Source organism: Podarcis tiliguerta, assembly GCF_965153285.1.
Source record: "Podarcis tiliguerta genome assembly, chromosome: 1".
NCBI classification, from domain to species: domain Eukaryota; kingdom Metazoa; phylum Chordata; class Lepidosauria; order Squamata; family Lacertidae; genus Podarcis; species Podarcis tiliguerta.
Window position 1 is genome coordinate 90,131,564 of NC_139534.1, and position 17,283 is coordinate 90,148,846.

Here is a 17,283-nt window from a genome sequence, read left to right on the forward strand (position 1 = left end):
AATTCACAAAGAGAACAGAATAGGCCTTATTACTAAAGCAATGTTTTCTGGGACGTCGCATAAGGCTACTGAAGCATAGCTTTGTTTTATTTATTGATAAAGGATGTGGCAGCACCTTGAGAACACTGTTCTGTGACCGCTCCTGCAGCTACAGCTCAAGACTAGTTTCAGAACCACTACATTAGATGCTCGTAGTTCTGCAACAGACATCTTGGCGAATGCCCACACATATATCCAGGGCGGGAAGGAAGGAAGGAATAACTGATATAGGGATAGCCAAAGGATCTCTGTGGCACTTGAAGAATGCAATACTTATTTCACTGAGCCTAGAACTGAATGTTCAGTTTAGATGGATGAGACACAGCATGTTGTGTACTGGTTGGAGCCTTGAACTACTAGGACCAGGGAAACACAAGTTCAACCAGCACTTGCACCTTTGGACCAGACAGTCACTATCACTTAGCCTAACCTACCTCACAGAGTTGTTGTGCGGAGAGATGGGGAAGAGGTGTGCTGATGTGAGCTCCTTGGAATAAATTGCAGAATATAAATGCAGATGGTGGTGATGATACCGGAATAGTGAAGGGATAGTCCAATCACAGGGGAGGGGGCAGTTGTGGCTGATGAAGGAAGACCTCATCAAAATGCAACAGCCCCTAGGACCAGATGGGCTGCGGAAGGAGAGGCTGCTAGTTCTGGGAGTTCCAGGATCCTGTGGGAGGGAGAAGCTATTTCAGTATTTTGCCTATGGCGACAAAATGCCTAAAGCCAGCCCTGAGGGGGAGTTTCACCAGCTGTCTCCAGATTTTTCCTGTCAGAGATTCTTGTGTATTCGAACCAGCTGGAGAAATCTCCATCGTCACAATTAGAACTCTCTTTTCTCACTTTATATCAACCTAAGAGTAAGGTAATTCCTGAACCTTGAAAGCAAGCATGTATGAATGCTGAGAAAAGGGACATTTGTGAAGTACCTAAAGACCTTAAGGGTAGTTATTAAAAAAAAGAGGATTCACACACACAAAAATAATGGAAGACAAGCAATTGGGTGGGTGGGGGGGCTTTGTTAGGTTTACTAAATTCCCTTAATTTCAGATACTTTTTTATTTCCTTGTTTATCCCAGTGGGTAGCCATTTTCTCAGAACAGCACAGTGTTGTGAACACAACAAATGCCACCCCTGTGAACACATCAATAATATCCTTACCTGATACACAGGATGCAGAATTAGCTGCCCCTTCCTCTCCCTCCTCTCAGTGTGCTTAGGGCAAGGAGGAAGGACCACAGCTCAGTGGTGGAGCACCTGCCTTGCTTGCATAAGGTCTTGGGTTCAATTCCTGGCATCTCCAGGTAGGGATAAGAAAAGCACAGGGCACACAGGCTTACTGAGACCAGGTTCCCAGAGAGGAGCTCCCAGCTGCTTTGCCCCTTTTTGCAGCTGTGCTATATACAAAGACAAGGTTTGGTTTGGTGTGCAGTCCAGCCTGGGGCTCCTGGTTCTGCTCTCGCCTCACTAACCCTCAGCTGCAGCCAGTGTTTGACCTCGACTCATTGTCTCTGTACCTACTGCCTTTGACAGCCTTGGACTAAAATGCCTGTCAGCCTCCACCATGTGCATAGACACCTCAGCTGGGAGTAGAAATGTTTAGTTATGATGCAAGGCAAAAGCTAAACGTGAGCAATCCCTGTCACCATGTTATCATCGTAACCAACACAGGCTGCAGTGACAGCTCAGTGTCAATCCGTCAGTTGTTCATTTGCTCAACATGAAGGTTCAGCATAAAACTGGAAAAGATCCAATTGCCAAGACAATACATCAGCAAAAGTGATTAAACAATATACACTATGTATATGCTGAAAAGTATGCCTTTACTAACCTGGTGTCCTCTAGATGTTTTGAACTACAACTCCCATCAGCCCTAGCAAGTGGGAGGTACCAAATCTGGAAGGTACCAGGGTGGTGACCTTATATGAGATTACTTCCTACATGATAACAGGAAAAGACACTACTGCAAGCATATATATGTCTATAAAGAAGTGAACAACAACAACAAAACACATTTTCTTGACAGTGAAAAATGGGTACTAATCAGACTCCTAAGGCATCTTGTCCTAAGAGATGGTACAAAAGGTAATGATTACTGTCTCTGTGTGACCTTTTAAACTGTAGTACAAAGAACATGAGGCAGAAATTCCAAGGAGCTGAAATAACTTTGCCGTTTGTTGACATCAGCGTCTGTAGTCTCTTAGCCACTAGAGGGTGCAGATGCTCTACAGGTACTAGTTTCTGCTAAATTCAGGTGGAAGATCTCTGACATCGTGTGGATACGAAAAGGACTACTATATTCCATAGGCCTAGAGAAGAACCCAAAGCCTGACTGATTGTAGAACTGTTGCTACTCACCAGTGTTCACAAGTTATACTGGACATCCCGTAGAACTGAAAATTAGACATGGAAATCTTGCCAAGCACCTCAGAATTGAGATGTAAATGTGAAGCATGTTCTATTTTCCTCCTTTAGGGGATATCATAGATGTACTGTCCTGAGCCACACTATGTGAACAGGGTTTGAATAACAACCTGATTATAGCCCACCTAATACCTTGAGATCTCAATGTTTTTGTTTTCTACACCCAACATAAGAAAATGCTCCTAGTCTCAGGAGCTGGCCAATCTATTCTGGATGAATCATACATGCTTCATGATGCCTGCAAGTGCCTGAGGCTTTGGCACTGTTTGCCCATCTGAGAAGCAAATCCAAGCTGCACTGAGCTCAGAGAATTGAAGTACAGGTGTCACAAATAAATACATTTCACACCAGTATCCTTTAACACACTGCAGGTCCTGATCAGAGCAAGTGTGATTCATTATATTTCCCAGTATTTGGGAGGGGGAAATGAGTTCTTTTGCAAGACTGTGGTTTTAATTTTTTATAAGGCTCAATTAATATGAGCCTTAAAAACATAGTAATTTGAGTGCCTAGTAGCTTGAACGAGATCTGAGAAGGGCAATGAACACAAACAGCAGAATCCTAGGCATATCTTCTCAGAATTAAGCCCCACTTAATACATACATTTTATTTGTATGCTGCCTTTCCATGGTTCAACCCATGCTCAAGGTGGCTCAAAACGTGAGCATATATATGTGGGAATCACTAATGACAGCTATCACTTCACTGAAAAAAATACAGCTTGTGGATTGCCCTTATCACTTTTCATTCAAATAGATTTGGTATATATAAATGTTTCTTTTGATGAGCATGCTTGCAAGAACAACTATTACCGTACAGTGGTACCTCGGGTTACATACGCTTCAGGTTACACACTCTGCTAACCTAGAAATAGTGCTTCAGGTTAAGAACTTTGCTTCAGGATAAGAACAGAAATCGGGCTCCGGTGGCGCAGCAGCAGCAGGAGGCCCCATTAGCTAAAGTGGTGCTTCAGGTTAAGAACAGTTTCAGGTTAAGTACGGACCTCCGGAATGAATTAAGTACTTAACCCGAGGTACCACTGTACTATGAAGAAATGGAGAATATTCTCCCTTCCGGACGGTATAAATAGCATTACATGGTTATCTTTAGCAGACACTAGACAGTGATTATAGAAGAAGGGGACATTATGTGGAACATATTTCTGCCACATCCTGGTGGGTTTTGAATACTCTTCTCACAAGTAGCTCCTCTGACTTCCCATGATTTGAATATCTTTGTGAAGACTACAAAATTAGACTCTTTGGCTAGAAGGGCTGCAATCTACCAAAGTGCAGTCCCTCATTGGATATACGTTAAAATAAACAGTAAATATACCCTGGATGGGTAGATTCTTCCTAAGAGGCAAAGGCAAAGCACAGCCTCAATTTCTTCTGTGCAGATCCTTGCTGGTAACAGCCAGTATGGAATTTGACTAGCAGTAACTTAATTTGTGGTTGTGGGTAATATTAAAACTCAAAACCCACCTTTCCTTCTTTCTCCCCCATATACTCACAATGGCATTTGCCATTTCTAAATGTGTTTCTTTCTTATGGCTGTTTATTCCAGGTCTGCGTCCTCTTTGTTTGTTGTCGTAGGTTTACGTTCTATTCTGCCTGCCCACTGCCACAACTGTGTGCTGTCTGTAAAGAGAATGTAGCGAGGGATCCCTTTCCTCTGGCTAGGCAGAATCTTTTCTCCTCAGGCTGTCTTTAAAGTGTGGGGCAGCCATTGTAGCAGCAGAATAGCTTTGTCCTATTTGCTGAGGGGCTTTCCATGCCTGACATTGCCTTGGACCGTCACCATGTCCGCTCCTTATCCCATTTACTCTGCAAACAGAACCTCAGAGGAAGTCCATTTTAGGACCCTCCTTTCTTATGCTGGTTTGCTGATCGCATTGCACACTAGTCCTGCATTTCAGTATACGGAGGATATCGTGTAATTTAGGCTGGGTTAGGTGTTTTCTTCCAGGATTACAAGCGCTCAAAATGGGTCTGTGTAAACTGTGGCTCCCAAGGACGGGCTGCACCACAGCTGATCATTAAAGTGTTCCATATCTCGGATGGCTTATCCTCCTTCCTCTTTCTCCTTGGTTGCCATGGCTATGGGGGAGGAGGACCGGAATGGACGGTCAATCAAACTGCAGGCGGTTTTGAAAGGCAACTGTGGAACAGCCCACCAGATCCTGTCACACAGATGGCTTTAATACTTCTTGCAGGGTGGAGAGATTGTTAGGAACAGGAAATCGCAGAATACAGCTGCCTTTTGGGGGGCAGGGGGAGGTACGAAAAGAGAAAACTTCACATAGCTCAAGCCACATGAATGGAAAATGTCTTTTTTTCCAGCATTAGCAACATGGCTGAGGTTTGTGATTAAAGAGAAGAGGGCAATCTTTACTCTCTTAAGTGGTGGAGAAGGAGGGAGGCACAATGGATGTACTTGTTTGCATTTATATCCCACTTTCCTTCCATCACAGAAAATACATGCAGTTCCCCGGTGGTCACCCATCCAGCACAAAGCAAGGCACACACCTTCTAGAGCTTCAGCAAAGCAATGGCCTCGTGACCTTTTAACGCCATGCATTTCTCAAGCTGCTCATAAAGGGTTTACCTCCAAAGTACATGCAGCATAGACGCCTTTGGAGATTTATTTATTTTGGGGGTCACACATATTTAATCATCATTTGGCGACTTGCACATTGAATGAGCTGTCACAGATCGAATACCGCAGACTGCATTTCTGTATCACCTGACACGTAATGTTTTTACATGATGGCAATTTCAGCTGCCAGTGGTGAGAAACCATAGTAGACAACTGAGCCAGCCCCTCTTGTACCACCTACAAGAAAAAAAAGCAAAACGGTGACAGAGCATGTGATTTGCATGCAGGGGCTACCAACTCCAGTCCTGGGCGTCCTCAGAAAGATCAGGTAGCAGGTTCTGGGATTGCCCTTTGAAACCCTGAAGAGTTTCTCCTTATACAATTGCTTGCCCTGACAGCTCTTGTCTAGGGTTGCCCAAATGGGATGGAAGTTGCAGTTATTGTGAATGCCCACTGGGTGTCATTAACACTTTGTGCAGATTCCTGACAAAGCACTTTCTTGGCAGTAGGAAAAAGAGGTTTATTTCTACAGTTACTTTTAAGGGGCACCTAGGGGGGGATATTTTTGTTACGCATGTGTAGGCAACATCCACCCCACACCAGTGTGAACACATCCAGTTGCATTGATATGTCATGTTAAGGATTGATAAAATGTAAATGCCTCATTTGAGTTTCCTCTGGTGTGTTATCAGCTCCAGATGATTTATATTGATCCTGTTGGACAAGCATATGAGCACATTATAAGGAGTAAGCAACTCAGGCACGCAGTGTAAAACAGCAAATTGTGTATGTTTCAAATTATTCATTTGTTTGTTTTTTAGATTTTATACCCTGCTTGATTGTAAAAAAAAAAAGCGGTTTACAAAAGATAAAACAGTAAAATCAAGAAAAAAAACATAACCCTACTTTAAAACATACAAAAGATAAAATACTAAAACAGATTAAAATTACCTTGGCATTCTAGGCATCTGTGTAGACTTTTCTAAACAAGCATGTTTTTAGCAGGTGCCAAAAAGAGTACAGTGAAGGCACCTGCTTGATCTCAATAGGCAGGGAGTTCCGAAGTCTGGGGTGCTGCCACACTAAATGATCAAGTTCAGTATAATGGAAGGAGCGTCTCCACCCCCATTGTTCAGCCTGGACACTGAGGTCCAGCTCCGAGGGCCTTCTGGCAGCTCCCTTACTGCGAGAAGCAAAGTTACAGGGAACCAGGCAGAGGGCCTTCTCGGCAGTGGTGCTCTCCCTGTGGAACACCCTCTTTTCAGATGTCAAGGATAATTTTTAGAAGACATCTGAAGGCAGACCTATATCAGGAAGTTTTAAATGTTTGGCATTTTACTATGTTTTTATATGTGCTGTAAGCTGCCCAGAGTGGCTGGGGACACGCAGCCAGATCAGCAGGTTATAAATGATAAAATTATTGTTATTATTATTAAATGCAGAATGGGTATTAGGTGGCACCTGTAGTAGTGCCAATTCTGCCGATCGAAGTGGTTGACTGGGCACCTGTTGGGTTAGGCCATCTTATAGGTAAACTGGTCCCAAGGTGTTAAGGGCTGTACATATCAAAGTAACACCTTGAACTTGGGCCAGTCTCAGATTGGCATGCAGTGCAGATCTCTGAGCACAGGTGTTGTATGCTGGCAAGGCCTCACTCCTGTCAGCAGCCGTGCTGCAGCATTCTGCACTAACTGCAGCCTCTGGATGAAGCACAAGGAAAGCCCCACATAGAGCACATTGCAGAATCTATCTTGAATAAAGGTAATTTCACAGATGAAGTTTTTTATAAAAGAAATTCACTGAGTTTCCTTTCAGTTCTTTACATGAATGTAAACTCCACATTGGATTCAATGTACATTCCATCTCAATTTATCTCCTACATTAACAGCATTTCCATGTTGACTCAAACCACAATAGACTCAAATGCACCACAATTGCGACCAATTCCCTAGTGGTTAGACCTAGCACATTTTGGTTCTTGCAAAGTTTGTTTCACAAGCCGCTGGATTAGTGTAACTGAGTTGCGTTTAACATAATTTGAATATTGGCTGCATAACATGTCAGCTTCTATACTAGAAATGAATTCTCCTTAATGTAACCTTCAGTGGAGCTAGGACTGGGATTAGCCTGTGCCTTGGTAGCTCAGGTTGAAGCACATCTCTGAGACGAATTTTCCCTGTCTTTTCCCTTGATACAGGTTTTGGTTGGCTGTCCAAGACCTGAAAAAACAACCATTGCAAGATGTAGCTACCAGAGTGGAAGATATCTGGCAAGAGTTCCTGGCTCCTGGGGCCCAGAGTGCCATCAACCTGGACTCTCACAGCTATGAGATAACAAGCCAAAATGTCAAAGACCCAGGGAGGTACACATATGAAGATGCACAGGTTCGGACTTGGGTGTCATTCCTACTAGTGCACTAGAACAGAGGAGGGGATGTAACTTTTTAATTTCAGGTTGGGCAAGAATTGTGTCAATAAAATGTACTTGTGTTTAGCCAGTTAATATATACAATGAGGACTACGGGCATAAATACAAGAGCTGGATAAGCCAATTCACACTAGAAATGTATTCTCAAAAAGGAACTACCATATTTTTTGCTCTATAATACTCACTTTTTCCCTCCTAAAAGGTAAGGGAAAATGTGTGTGCGTCTTATGGAGCGAATGCAGGCTACACAGCTATCCCAGAAGCCAGAACAGCAAGAGGGATTGCTTTCACTGCATAGCGATCCCTCTTGCTGTTCTGGCTTCTGAGATTCAGAATATTTTTTTTCTTGTTTTCCTCCTCCAAAAACTAGGTGCGTCTTGTGATCTGGTGCGAAAAATACGGTAATTGGATATGCTCCCAAATCTAGCTCATTCACAAAATCCATGGGACTTTTGTTGAATTTGCTCCTTCTACCAGAAGGTTAGAGTGTGTTGCTGATAATACCAAGGTTGCAGATTCAATCCCTATATGGGACAGCGGCATAGGGGATTGGTCTAGATGATTCTCAGGGTCCCTTTCCAGCTCTGGGATTCTATGATACACCCCCCCCACACACACACAAACCTGGCACCACACTTCTCTATGTCTCATTAGTGCTTGAAAGGGTTTGAAGCAGGAACTGAGAGATAGTTCTCCTTTAGCATGAGATAACCAGTGCAAACACATTATAATGACATATCACGTTTTCTGGAGGCTGAGCCTTGGCACTGAAAGCAAATTTCAGGGGTGAGACCTGGCACACCCTGGCTCAAATTAAGCAGCGAGTTCCCATAGGAGTTCACAGACATCGCATTCCTGTGCAGTAAGCCAGGCATAATTAGGTAAAAGAAATCAGTGATGTGGTAGGGAGGATATGAGGCTCTTCTATTAAAAAAACTATGCAAGATGGGAAAGAGAGCAAACAATGGGAACATCCTTGGGTTGGCTGGGGGAGGAAAAGGTTTCGCTATGCAGTACTTATCTTTTTAAACTGAGCCCTCCCGTAAATTGAAGAAGTTATGTTAAGCCCTAGAATGTGTAGAATCTGCATCCAAGGGAAGATCAAATGGTTCTTGCCTGCTTCATATCAGCTCATTGAACATCATGCTTGCATAGGAGGCGACGCACAATAATTGCTCCATGCACCCCAGATTTGGTGGCTATCAATGGCTGGACAGAGCCTGTGCATCCTGGGATCTACCAGAGTGGGCCCCTGTTGCAGAGTGTCTAGCACATGGAGAGAAGGGCCCCATTTGCTTGCTATGGCTCTTCTCCATGTGTAGAATAAATATGTGCGTGGTAGGCAGCAGCTGGCGCTACCTACTGCCATTTGCACCATGAAAAGCCCATCACCACACTCTGCACAGAAGTGATGGCAGGGCTCCATGCAGCGAGGAATTCCGAATCTTTTGGGGGTATGCTTGCGCGTGGGCCCATGTAGCAGCAGGAGTGGGAATCTGCTGCCACCTCTCATAAGTGCATTCATTCTACATGTGTGGAAGAGCCCAAATGAGTGAACGGGCTCAGAGGTATGCCCTGGAAGGAGATGGGGTTAGTGAGTGCCACGCCCCTCCTTCACCGCAGGTGGGCTCTGCATGCATCCACATAAGGCTTTAGTCCGTAGCTGACTTTAAGGAAGTCTCAGTTACTTGAACTATATTGTCCTACGGAGATTATTTATAGGAGCTAAATTCTGATCGCTGTTAATCTTGCTTCTCATATTCACGCACACCTACCATATAAAGAGTTACCATTTTTGCCAAGCATGTGCAGAAGGCAGCAAGTCCAGTGGGATGAGTTTCAGAGGTGATGCCCATCACTGAAAAATAAATAAATGCAGATAATGCCTATTTGATTAGCAGCATGCCAAAATGTAACTGGTGTGGCTGGATCAGCTGAGAAATAGAAGTGGGAAGCAACCAGGCATATATCTAAGGGGAAGAGAGAAGAGCTGTTGCTTTAGAAGGCAATGGTGCCTGGAAAAAAGACATAGCAGCCCAGATTGTTTTTCTGTACAGGAAATGAAAAAGGATTTCCCCTAAATGAGTAAGTGCATAATGGTAAACGCATCGTTCAACATGTTGATCTGCACTGTGTTTCAGAGGCAATGCACTGTGGCTTTGCAGCATACGATGTATCTCCATAGTGGGCTTTAAAACAGCATTTGCCCATCGTTACAAGTCCCCCCACCCTGATAACACAGGCATACGGCAAGCCCAGATGGTAGTTCTGTTCTGAGAATCACCCCACAGCCAAAGCCTACACCCGCAATGTGGTTTTGCCCTGCCTTTCAAGGGATACAGATCCGTATCCATTATACTCCACTGCATATGTTTTTCACTTCTAATTCCCCATAGACGTGACCAAATATATCATAGTGCTGACACTTGCTGGAATGTGGCCTACAGTGCTGACAAGTTATTGTTGTAATGTAGAATGTTTGCTATTGTAGGCTGTTTGAATAAAGCCACATCCTGTCCTCTACTCCCACTCGAGTGCCAAAAAAACCCCAAACTGCAAGAAAAATCACCATATTTCCCCTGCAAATATTTCAGCTTGTGGGCAACATGCTCTTCACAGAGGAATACATGGGGAGGATAAGGATGTTGTGGTTTCTTGGCTACTGATAAGATTACTGAGTCACAATTTAAAATAGAAACAGGACAGACATTATACAGCTGGGGACCCTGTAAAGAATCTGTACCCTTCTGTTAGGCTTTTGTGTAGGTGAACATTTTGAAACCTAGAGCCCTTCAAGCGTTTTGGAGCCTGACTGTGGGCTATTCTGGCTGGGGCTGATGGGATTTGGGAGTCCAAAACATCGGGGGGGGGGGCACCAGATTGGGTAAAGCTGGTGTGAACTAGCCTGCTTCATTCCCGCCAACATTTCATAGGTGAATCTTTGTGGAACCTTTGTTTTTTACTCCCAAGGAAAATGGGGTTGCCGCTATACTGACACAAAGGATTCATTGACTGATCAGCTCTCACCATCCCACTTTACAATTACACATTTTCCTTCTCAATGTAGGGGGAGATTGAATGGTATACTTGAATAACTTACACTGTTGATGATATGTACATACGATGCCACAATATATAACTGCTGAACTAAATCTCCTGCTAACAACTCGTGACTTTGATCCTGCGTTCTTAGACTCAGTGTGTACCTGGATGAGAATTCAGTGTACAGTGGTACCTCGGGTTAAGTACTTAATTCGTTCTGGAGGTCGAACCTGAAACTCCTGCTGCTGCTGCTGCTGCTGCTGCTGCGCCGCCGGAGCACAATTTCTGTTCTCATCCTGAAGCAAAGTTCTTAACCTGAAGCACTATTTCTGGGTTAGCAGAGTCTGTAACCTGAAGCGTATGTAACCCGAGGTACCACTGTATACAGTAGGAAGAATAAAGCCAGCTCTCAAAGCAGGCGCTGACTCTGACCATTTCTGGTCTTTGCATCTCTACAGGAATGGTTTTGTCAATAGCATTGCTCTTTACAGTAGCTTAAAACGGTTTCCCCTCCCTTCTGTCTGACGAAAGGTTCAGTGTCACCTGGAAAGATGCACACTTTGGCTGCATCAGAAATTGACCCAGGAAAAAATGCCACATAGTTCCAATTTTATGTTCTTTGGTATCTTGTATTGCAGCCGCAGGCTGCATTGCCGCTGAAGGGACAATATTGTCCAAGCCTAGGCGCTGACACTCATAAACTATCTAGAAACAGAAAATGAACTCGTGGTACTTTTTTCTTCTATGACTATGTAGCTACAAGTCAAGCAGCAAATGTATTTAATCCAATAGCAAAGCCATCTACTCCTATAGTAGAACTACTACCATTGAATGTTTAAAAATGCGGCTGCAGGTGGAGTTAGAAGAATAAGAGTACATTTAGGCAGCTGCCTGCTTGGCCTGAAGTACTTACATGAGACCAAGCCACTTGTGACACAACAAATTGAGCACCAGTCATGAACCATTTATTGTGACATCCTCTCTGACAGCCTCCATTTTTGCAGTCTTGGGCAGGCAGAAAAAGCAAGAGATCTACAGAGCCCTAATATGTGCAGGGGCAACTCCAGGATTACAGTGCTCTAAATATGGCTTCCTTTGTCATGTCTCTCATGCTGGTGGATCATCCCCCTCGCTGTTGCCAAGTGGTTAAGGATGCTTTGTCCTCCTGTTTATTTCCAGGAGGAACGAGGGGCCTGTGAATGGGACCTTCTGCCGATGGTGGTGATATTAGTGTCAGTGGCTGCCATTATAATTGCCCATGATGCCCCAGAATCACATGGTTTAGCCTTTTTGGCAATTACAGTAGTGGCCACAAGCCTATTGGCAAACCAGGTAAGGGGTCCCAGGACAGTGGCATGTCTCTTGCTTTTTCAGAGATGTTATGAAAGGCAAGGGAAACCTCTTTCCCCCTTGTTCTTTCTTCAAGCGCATGAAAAAAGAGTGGGGGGGGGGAGTTCTTTGGTTTGCACAACAAAAGGAAAATAGGGATGCTTTCTTATATTCTGATTAGCTCTGTTGAATACTCAGCGCAGAAGACAGAGATAAAAGTGACACAATTTTAAACAGTTCAGCTGTTCCCAGGATGTTTGTCTAGTACATTCAAGGCCCTGACTGGCTGGTTGCCCACCCTGTGTCCTAGCCAGGGTTGTTGTTGTTCAACGGTTGTGTAGGAGGAGAGGGAGCCTTGAGATCTTCCTGCCGTGGATTGTTTTGAAGCAGGTGCCTTATCGAAGCAGCCTCCATCTTATCCCACCTCCCACATACCCATCTGGAGATCAGGGTTGCTGTGGTTTTGTGTTCCTTTCCATTTGGTTCTAGAAAAATGTCCTTCATCTCTTCCCAGAGATATGGCTTGTACGTAACAGGAGGGAAATGCGGGAGCCATATCTTTATAGCAAGGTTTTACTTCCCTCCCTCCTCAGTTGTCAGCCTTGGTGCTTGGAGATTTCCTCCTAGACTTTTCTGACTGATTTATTAGCATGTCGATGATGGGGCATAGGTTATCAACCATTATATCTTCGTGTTCTTTACTCTTTATACTCACAAAGTCAATCATATTGCAACACCAACCAACAGCCCCATCCCATTTTCCCGCCTGATGTGAAACAGGAAAGTGCTGCCGCCCTGCCCAAGCCTCACTTGCTGGGATTGCGCAATGATGGCTTCCAGTGTGATCTCATGAGATTTGTGGAGCTCTCACGAGATCTCACTGGAAGTCACTGCCATTGCTGCTTCTTGCTTCTCCAGAGGCGGGTGCCTAGGTCTTCCAAAAGCTTTAGTTCTTCAAAGATGGGCCTTCAAAGTCTAGTCTGCTCTTCTGGTGGGGCACTTCTGGTGGTTCCCCGTGCCCCTGAGGTTCAGCTGTCCTTCACTAGGGCCAAATCTTTAGCATGGCAGTCTCTGCCCTGTGGAACTCCCTGCCAGTGGAGGTTCAGCAGGGAGCTATCCCTGCCTTCTGAAAATGGCACTATTTAGGCAAGCCTTTGCAATATGGATTTCTCTTTTTAACCAATCATATATCTACTGGTGTTTCAAATAATATTTTATGGCTATTTATGGATTGAGTTTATTATATATTTTAAATGTTGCTCAAATGGTGCTCAATTTAAATAGAAATATTTAAATGAATGGATGAGTAAATGAATAGTACGACTTCTAGAAGACATCTGAAGGCAGCCCTGTACAGGGGTGCCTCGCAAGACGAAATTAATTCGTTCTGCGAGTTTTTCCGTCTTGTGAATTTTTCGTCTTGCGAAGCACGGTTTCCCATAGGAAATGCATTGATGGTTTCCCATAGGAATGCATTGACGGTTTTAAGAAAAAGGCGCAAGACGTTTTCATCTTGTGAAGCAAGCCCATAGGGAAATTCGTCTTGCGAAGCAACTCAAAAAACTCTTTCGTCTTGCGAGTTTTTCGTCTTGCGAGGCATTCGTCTTGCGAGGTACCACTGTATAGGGAAGTTTTTAATGTTTGTTGTCTTACTGTGTTTTTATATTTTGTTGAAAGCTGCCCAAGGTGGCTGGGGCAACAAAGTTAGATGGGCAGAGTACAAATAAAATAATAAAACTATTATTATTATTATTATTATTATTATTATTATTATTAGTCTGCCTGACAGAAGATATGAATGGGATAGCACAGGCTGTCATGGTTTTGTTACTAGGCCTACTCTGGTGTCTTTAAGCAGCCTGATACATGAAGTTCCCCCATCCCATTCTTCTCCATGCCAGAAAAAGGGGCAGGGGAGAGACCAGCTGGACTGAGTTACATTTTCAGTAGAAACAGATGTAACCTTCAATGGTGATAGAATTACAGTAAGGTCTGGGAAGGTCAGGCCCCTTTGCAGCATTAGGGGCCTCCTGGCTTCCCTTCAGGACTCAGAGATATGCATTTTGTACAAAAAGAAGGAGCCGAAGGAAAAGAATTCTCCTTTGTTTCACCCAGACTGGTGTTCAAAGCACATGGAGCTGAGACAGGGAAAAGAACAAATTCACCCTAAGAGCTGTGTGAGGCAGAAGCAACGGGCTGAAAAGGGTAAAAGTTTCCTTCAAGTATTCAGGGCAAATAAAATCATAAATATCTAACACAAGTTACACAGGGAGAAATTGCATCCGCGTTATTTCAAATCCTCTCAGACGGGGGGGTTTGGATGTGTACTAGAAATCCGCATATCAAAACTGAAGTTAGAAAATATGAATTCTGAATTTATCCCCTGCCCTCGGGCCGCTTTTTCTAAATCTTTCATTTTTTATATATCCACATTAGCTTCGTACATTTGATGTAATGTGGATTCACACATCGGTGTTCCTATAAAAATAGCTCTATCAAAATCTATAACCCTGAACCTCCATGTTCAGGGGCAGTTTAGCTCATTGATGACAGAAACTGATCAGGAAGGGCAAACAGTCTCTCATGCACAGTAGATTTTTGAGAAGATATTTATTGTGATCTTTAATGGGTGCTATGGTGTCCGTGGGCATCATGCTGGAAACCCCTGCTACTATTGGAAACTGCTCTATCCAGGTGCTAGTGTTCAAGTCATTACTTGGGTCTTTCAAAATGATGATGTAATTAACTCTGAGTAACAGTAGGTGCCCTGGGACAGGTCCAGGGGGACAATGGGAGAGAAGACTTAAACTGGCTTCGCATATTTCACACAATCAACGCTTTGCCAACTCCCCTGCCCTTGCAATCTGTTGTTCAATGCCAAGAACTAATTGCATATTTTCTTTATGGGCTGCGCACACATTTTAGCAGTCCTGTAGCATCAGCAGATATTATTGGCATCTCCATAGGGGTGCAGACTTTAATCAATATAATCTGTTACCCTAAGAGTTTCTATCCACTGCCTGCATAAGGACGGCTTAACTATTGCTGAAGCTATAATTCAAGCCAGAGCCCTTGCAGACGGCTGCTCTCTCAGGTATGACAGCGAGAGCGACGCTGAAGCAGCGACAGCCAGTGGCGTAGCGTGGGGGGTGCAGGGGGGGCCGGGCGCACCGGGCGCAACATCTGGGGGGGGCGCGCTCGCACTCGCAGCTCTCTGCCCCTGCCTGGCTCACTCACTCTCTCTCACTGCAGTGCTGGCTGTGCGAATCCGATCCGAGCCGCCGGGTCGCCGCCCACTGTGGAGGGGAAGGTGCCAGGCGTGCGGTGCAGTGCGGAGGGAGAGCAAGGGACTATCTGGGGGAGGGACAGTGCAGCGGGGGGGGGCGCAAATTACTTGCCTTGCCCCGGGTGCTGACAACCCACGCTACGCCACTGGCGACAGCTGGAGGGCACTCTCTGCAGGTTGCAAAGGCGAGTGCAGCTTCCCCAGCCCAGCAGAAGTTGCACAAAGGATGAAAAGGAGTGCTGCCATTCTTGGGCCAGCCCTTCATCTGGAAAGGGGAGCTTGCAAAACTTTGCAGTCAGAGAAGAGACTTTGGCTAATTTCTTCCTTCAGCATTTTCTTCATTAACATTCCAAGCTTGGGAATAATTTTAAACCATTACTGCCTGCTGGTGCTATTTTTCTAGAAAAAGAGGTACCGGAACTCGCCTCCCTTGTTCTCTTAAGGTGGCAATGGTGCCCACCTGAGAGGTGCCAGAACTGAGTTCCGGCTGGGGAAAAAAGCCCTGCTGCCTGCCAGTGAAAATAATAGAGTTGCAGTGGTTTACCAGTCCCAAGATAGGCAGCTCTTAGAGACGAGTCATATTTGGTTATCTGCAAAAATAACTCTTCATCAGTTGGCTTGGAGTTTTGTGGTTTGTTTTGTTCTGCTGCTTTTTGAGCAGTGCAATGCGGATGTAGAAGACTTATGTGACAACAAAGAGGCACTCTGGGAAAACAAAGGCACTGGGAGAATCTGTGGCAGAGAGAAGTCCAGAACAGTGGCAAAGCTGTGCGCTCCGGCACGGGGGGGGGGCGGAGAGAAGGCGGGGGCATGGCTGGTGCAAGTCCCAGGGGTGTGGCACGCCATCCGCAGGGGTGTGGCGCGCGTCGCAGGGGCATGGTGTGAGTCCTGGGGGTGTGGTGTGCCACCTGCAGGGGCGTGCTGCCCGGGTGGTGGTGGGGTGCATGGCACGTGTCCGGGGGGGTGGCCGCGATGGTACCCCCCCTCCCCGATGGTGCCGGGGGCGGTACGCTCCCCCCGCCCCCCTTTCCTCCACCAGTGCTCCAGAATCAGGTAGAAGCTGAAGCAAGCAAGTGGGGTGGGAAAGGGCAAGAGGCAGAGATGAGTCAGCCTGGTGAAGAGTCACAGGCATCTCCCTCTCTTGCTGCGACAAGCTCCCTCCCTCCCTGACTCCCAGAACCACAAGCGGCATGAAAAGTGCGGAGCAAAGGCAGGCTGCACGCAGAAGTAGTATCCGATTGCTTGGAAAAGGCCCTGGAGAGGAGGAGACATACAGTAGATGGCTTGGGGAGGTAGGAACCTTTAGTCTTGGCAACTGGTTTCATGGAGTAAGACCTACAAGGAGCTGGTGTGCTCAGTAGGCCTGACACTCAGCCACGTCGGTGAAGATTGTATTTTTGCTAATAAAGTGTTAACACCAACTTTGACCTGTGTGATTTGCTGCCTGGCTCGCTCTGTGGCAGATATCAAGTGCAGGTGGTATTGACTGGTGACAGGAACTTGTAAATAGGTGCAATAGCTTGATGGAATAGGGGTGGATGGAATAGGAAAGGAGAACTGTGTATATGTTTGAAGAGGGGGGTTGGGGTTAGGGTTAGAACCATATTCACAGCCAGAGCCATGAATATGCATACATATGCATTAGCTTATGCAAATGCCCCTGGATACAATTCGAGGGGAACCTTGCATGTTATGTGTGCAGAGGTGCTTCTGTACCAGGATCATTCACTCTACCTCAGCCTTCCCCAACCAAGCACCATCCAGGTATTGTTGAACTGCAGATCTTTTGCCATGCTGTTTGGGACTGGTGGGACTTGGAGTCCAATGACATTTGGAGGGCATCAGGTTGGGGAAGGCTGCTCTAGCTGGACTACAGCAATAATGTTTGTACTGTAAACATGCTCCAATGGCAGATACAAGTCTAGAAGATTCAAAGTGTTCTCAATGGCCCCATCTTCACCAGTAGAGAACATCTGTGTATCAGTAGCTGTGTTAATCATCTATATTTTGGGTGATCAAGTCTGTTCCTGAAATGAGTTCTATCTGGCTTCTGATAGGATGCTTTGAGGGTCTGCTGACTGAAAGATGAGATGGAAATGTTTTAGATAAATGCGCAAATAATAAATATTGTATAG

The 17,283-nt window shown here is 45.2% G+C and overlaps 1 protein-coding gene across 7 annotated transcripts in view; it reads left to right on the forward strand.

The window, feature by feature from the left end:
• Nucleotides 1-17,283, forward strand: part of RGS6 (regulator of G protein signaling 6) — a 223,789-nt gene that overhangs the window by 168,700 nt on the left and 37,806 nt on the right. For 5 of the 7 annotated variants that reach the window (XR_014501880.1, XM_083398815.1, XM_083398812.1 and 2 more), the window contains exon 15: nt 7,262-7,448. Coding sequence is in view for 4 of the 7 variants with exons in the window: in XM_083398815.1 (XP_083254941.1) it covers nt 7,262-7,448 (187 nt within the window). In the remaining 3 variants the exon portion in view is untranslated. The remainder of the gene's footprint in view (nt 1-7,261; nt 7,449-17,283) is intronic. The other 2 variants (XR_014501878.1, XR_014501879.1) reach the window with 1 other exon arrangement.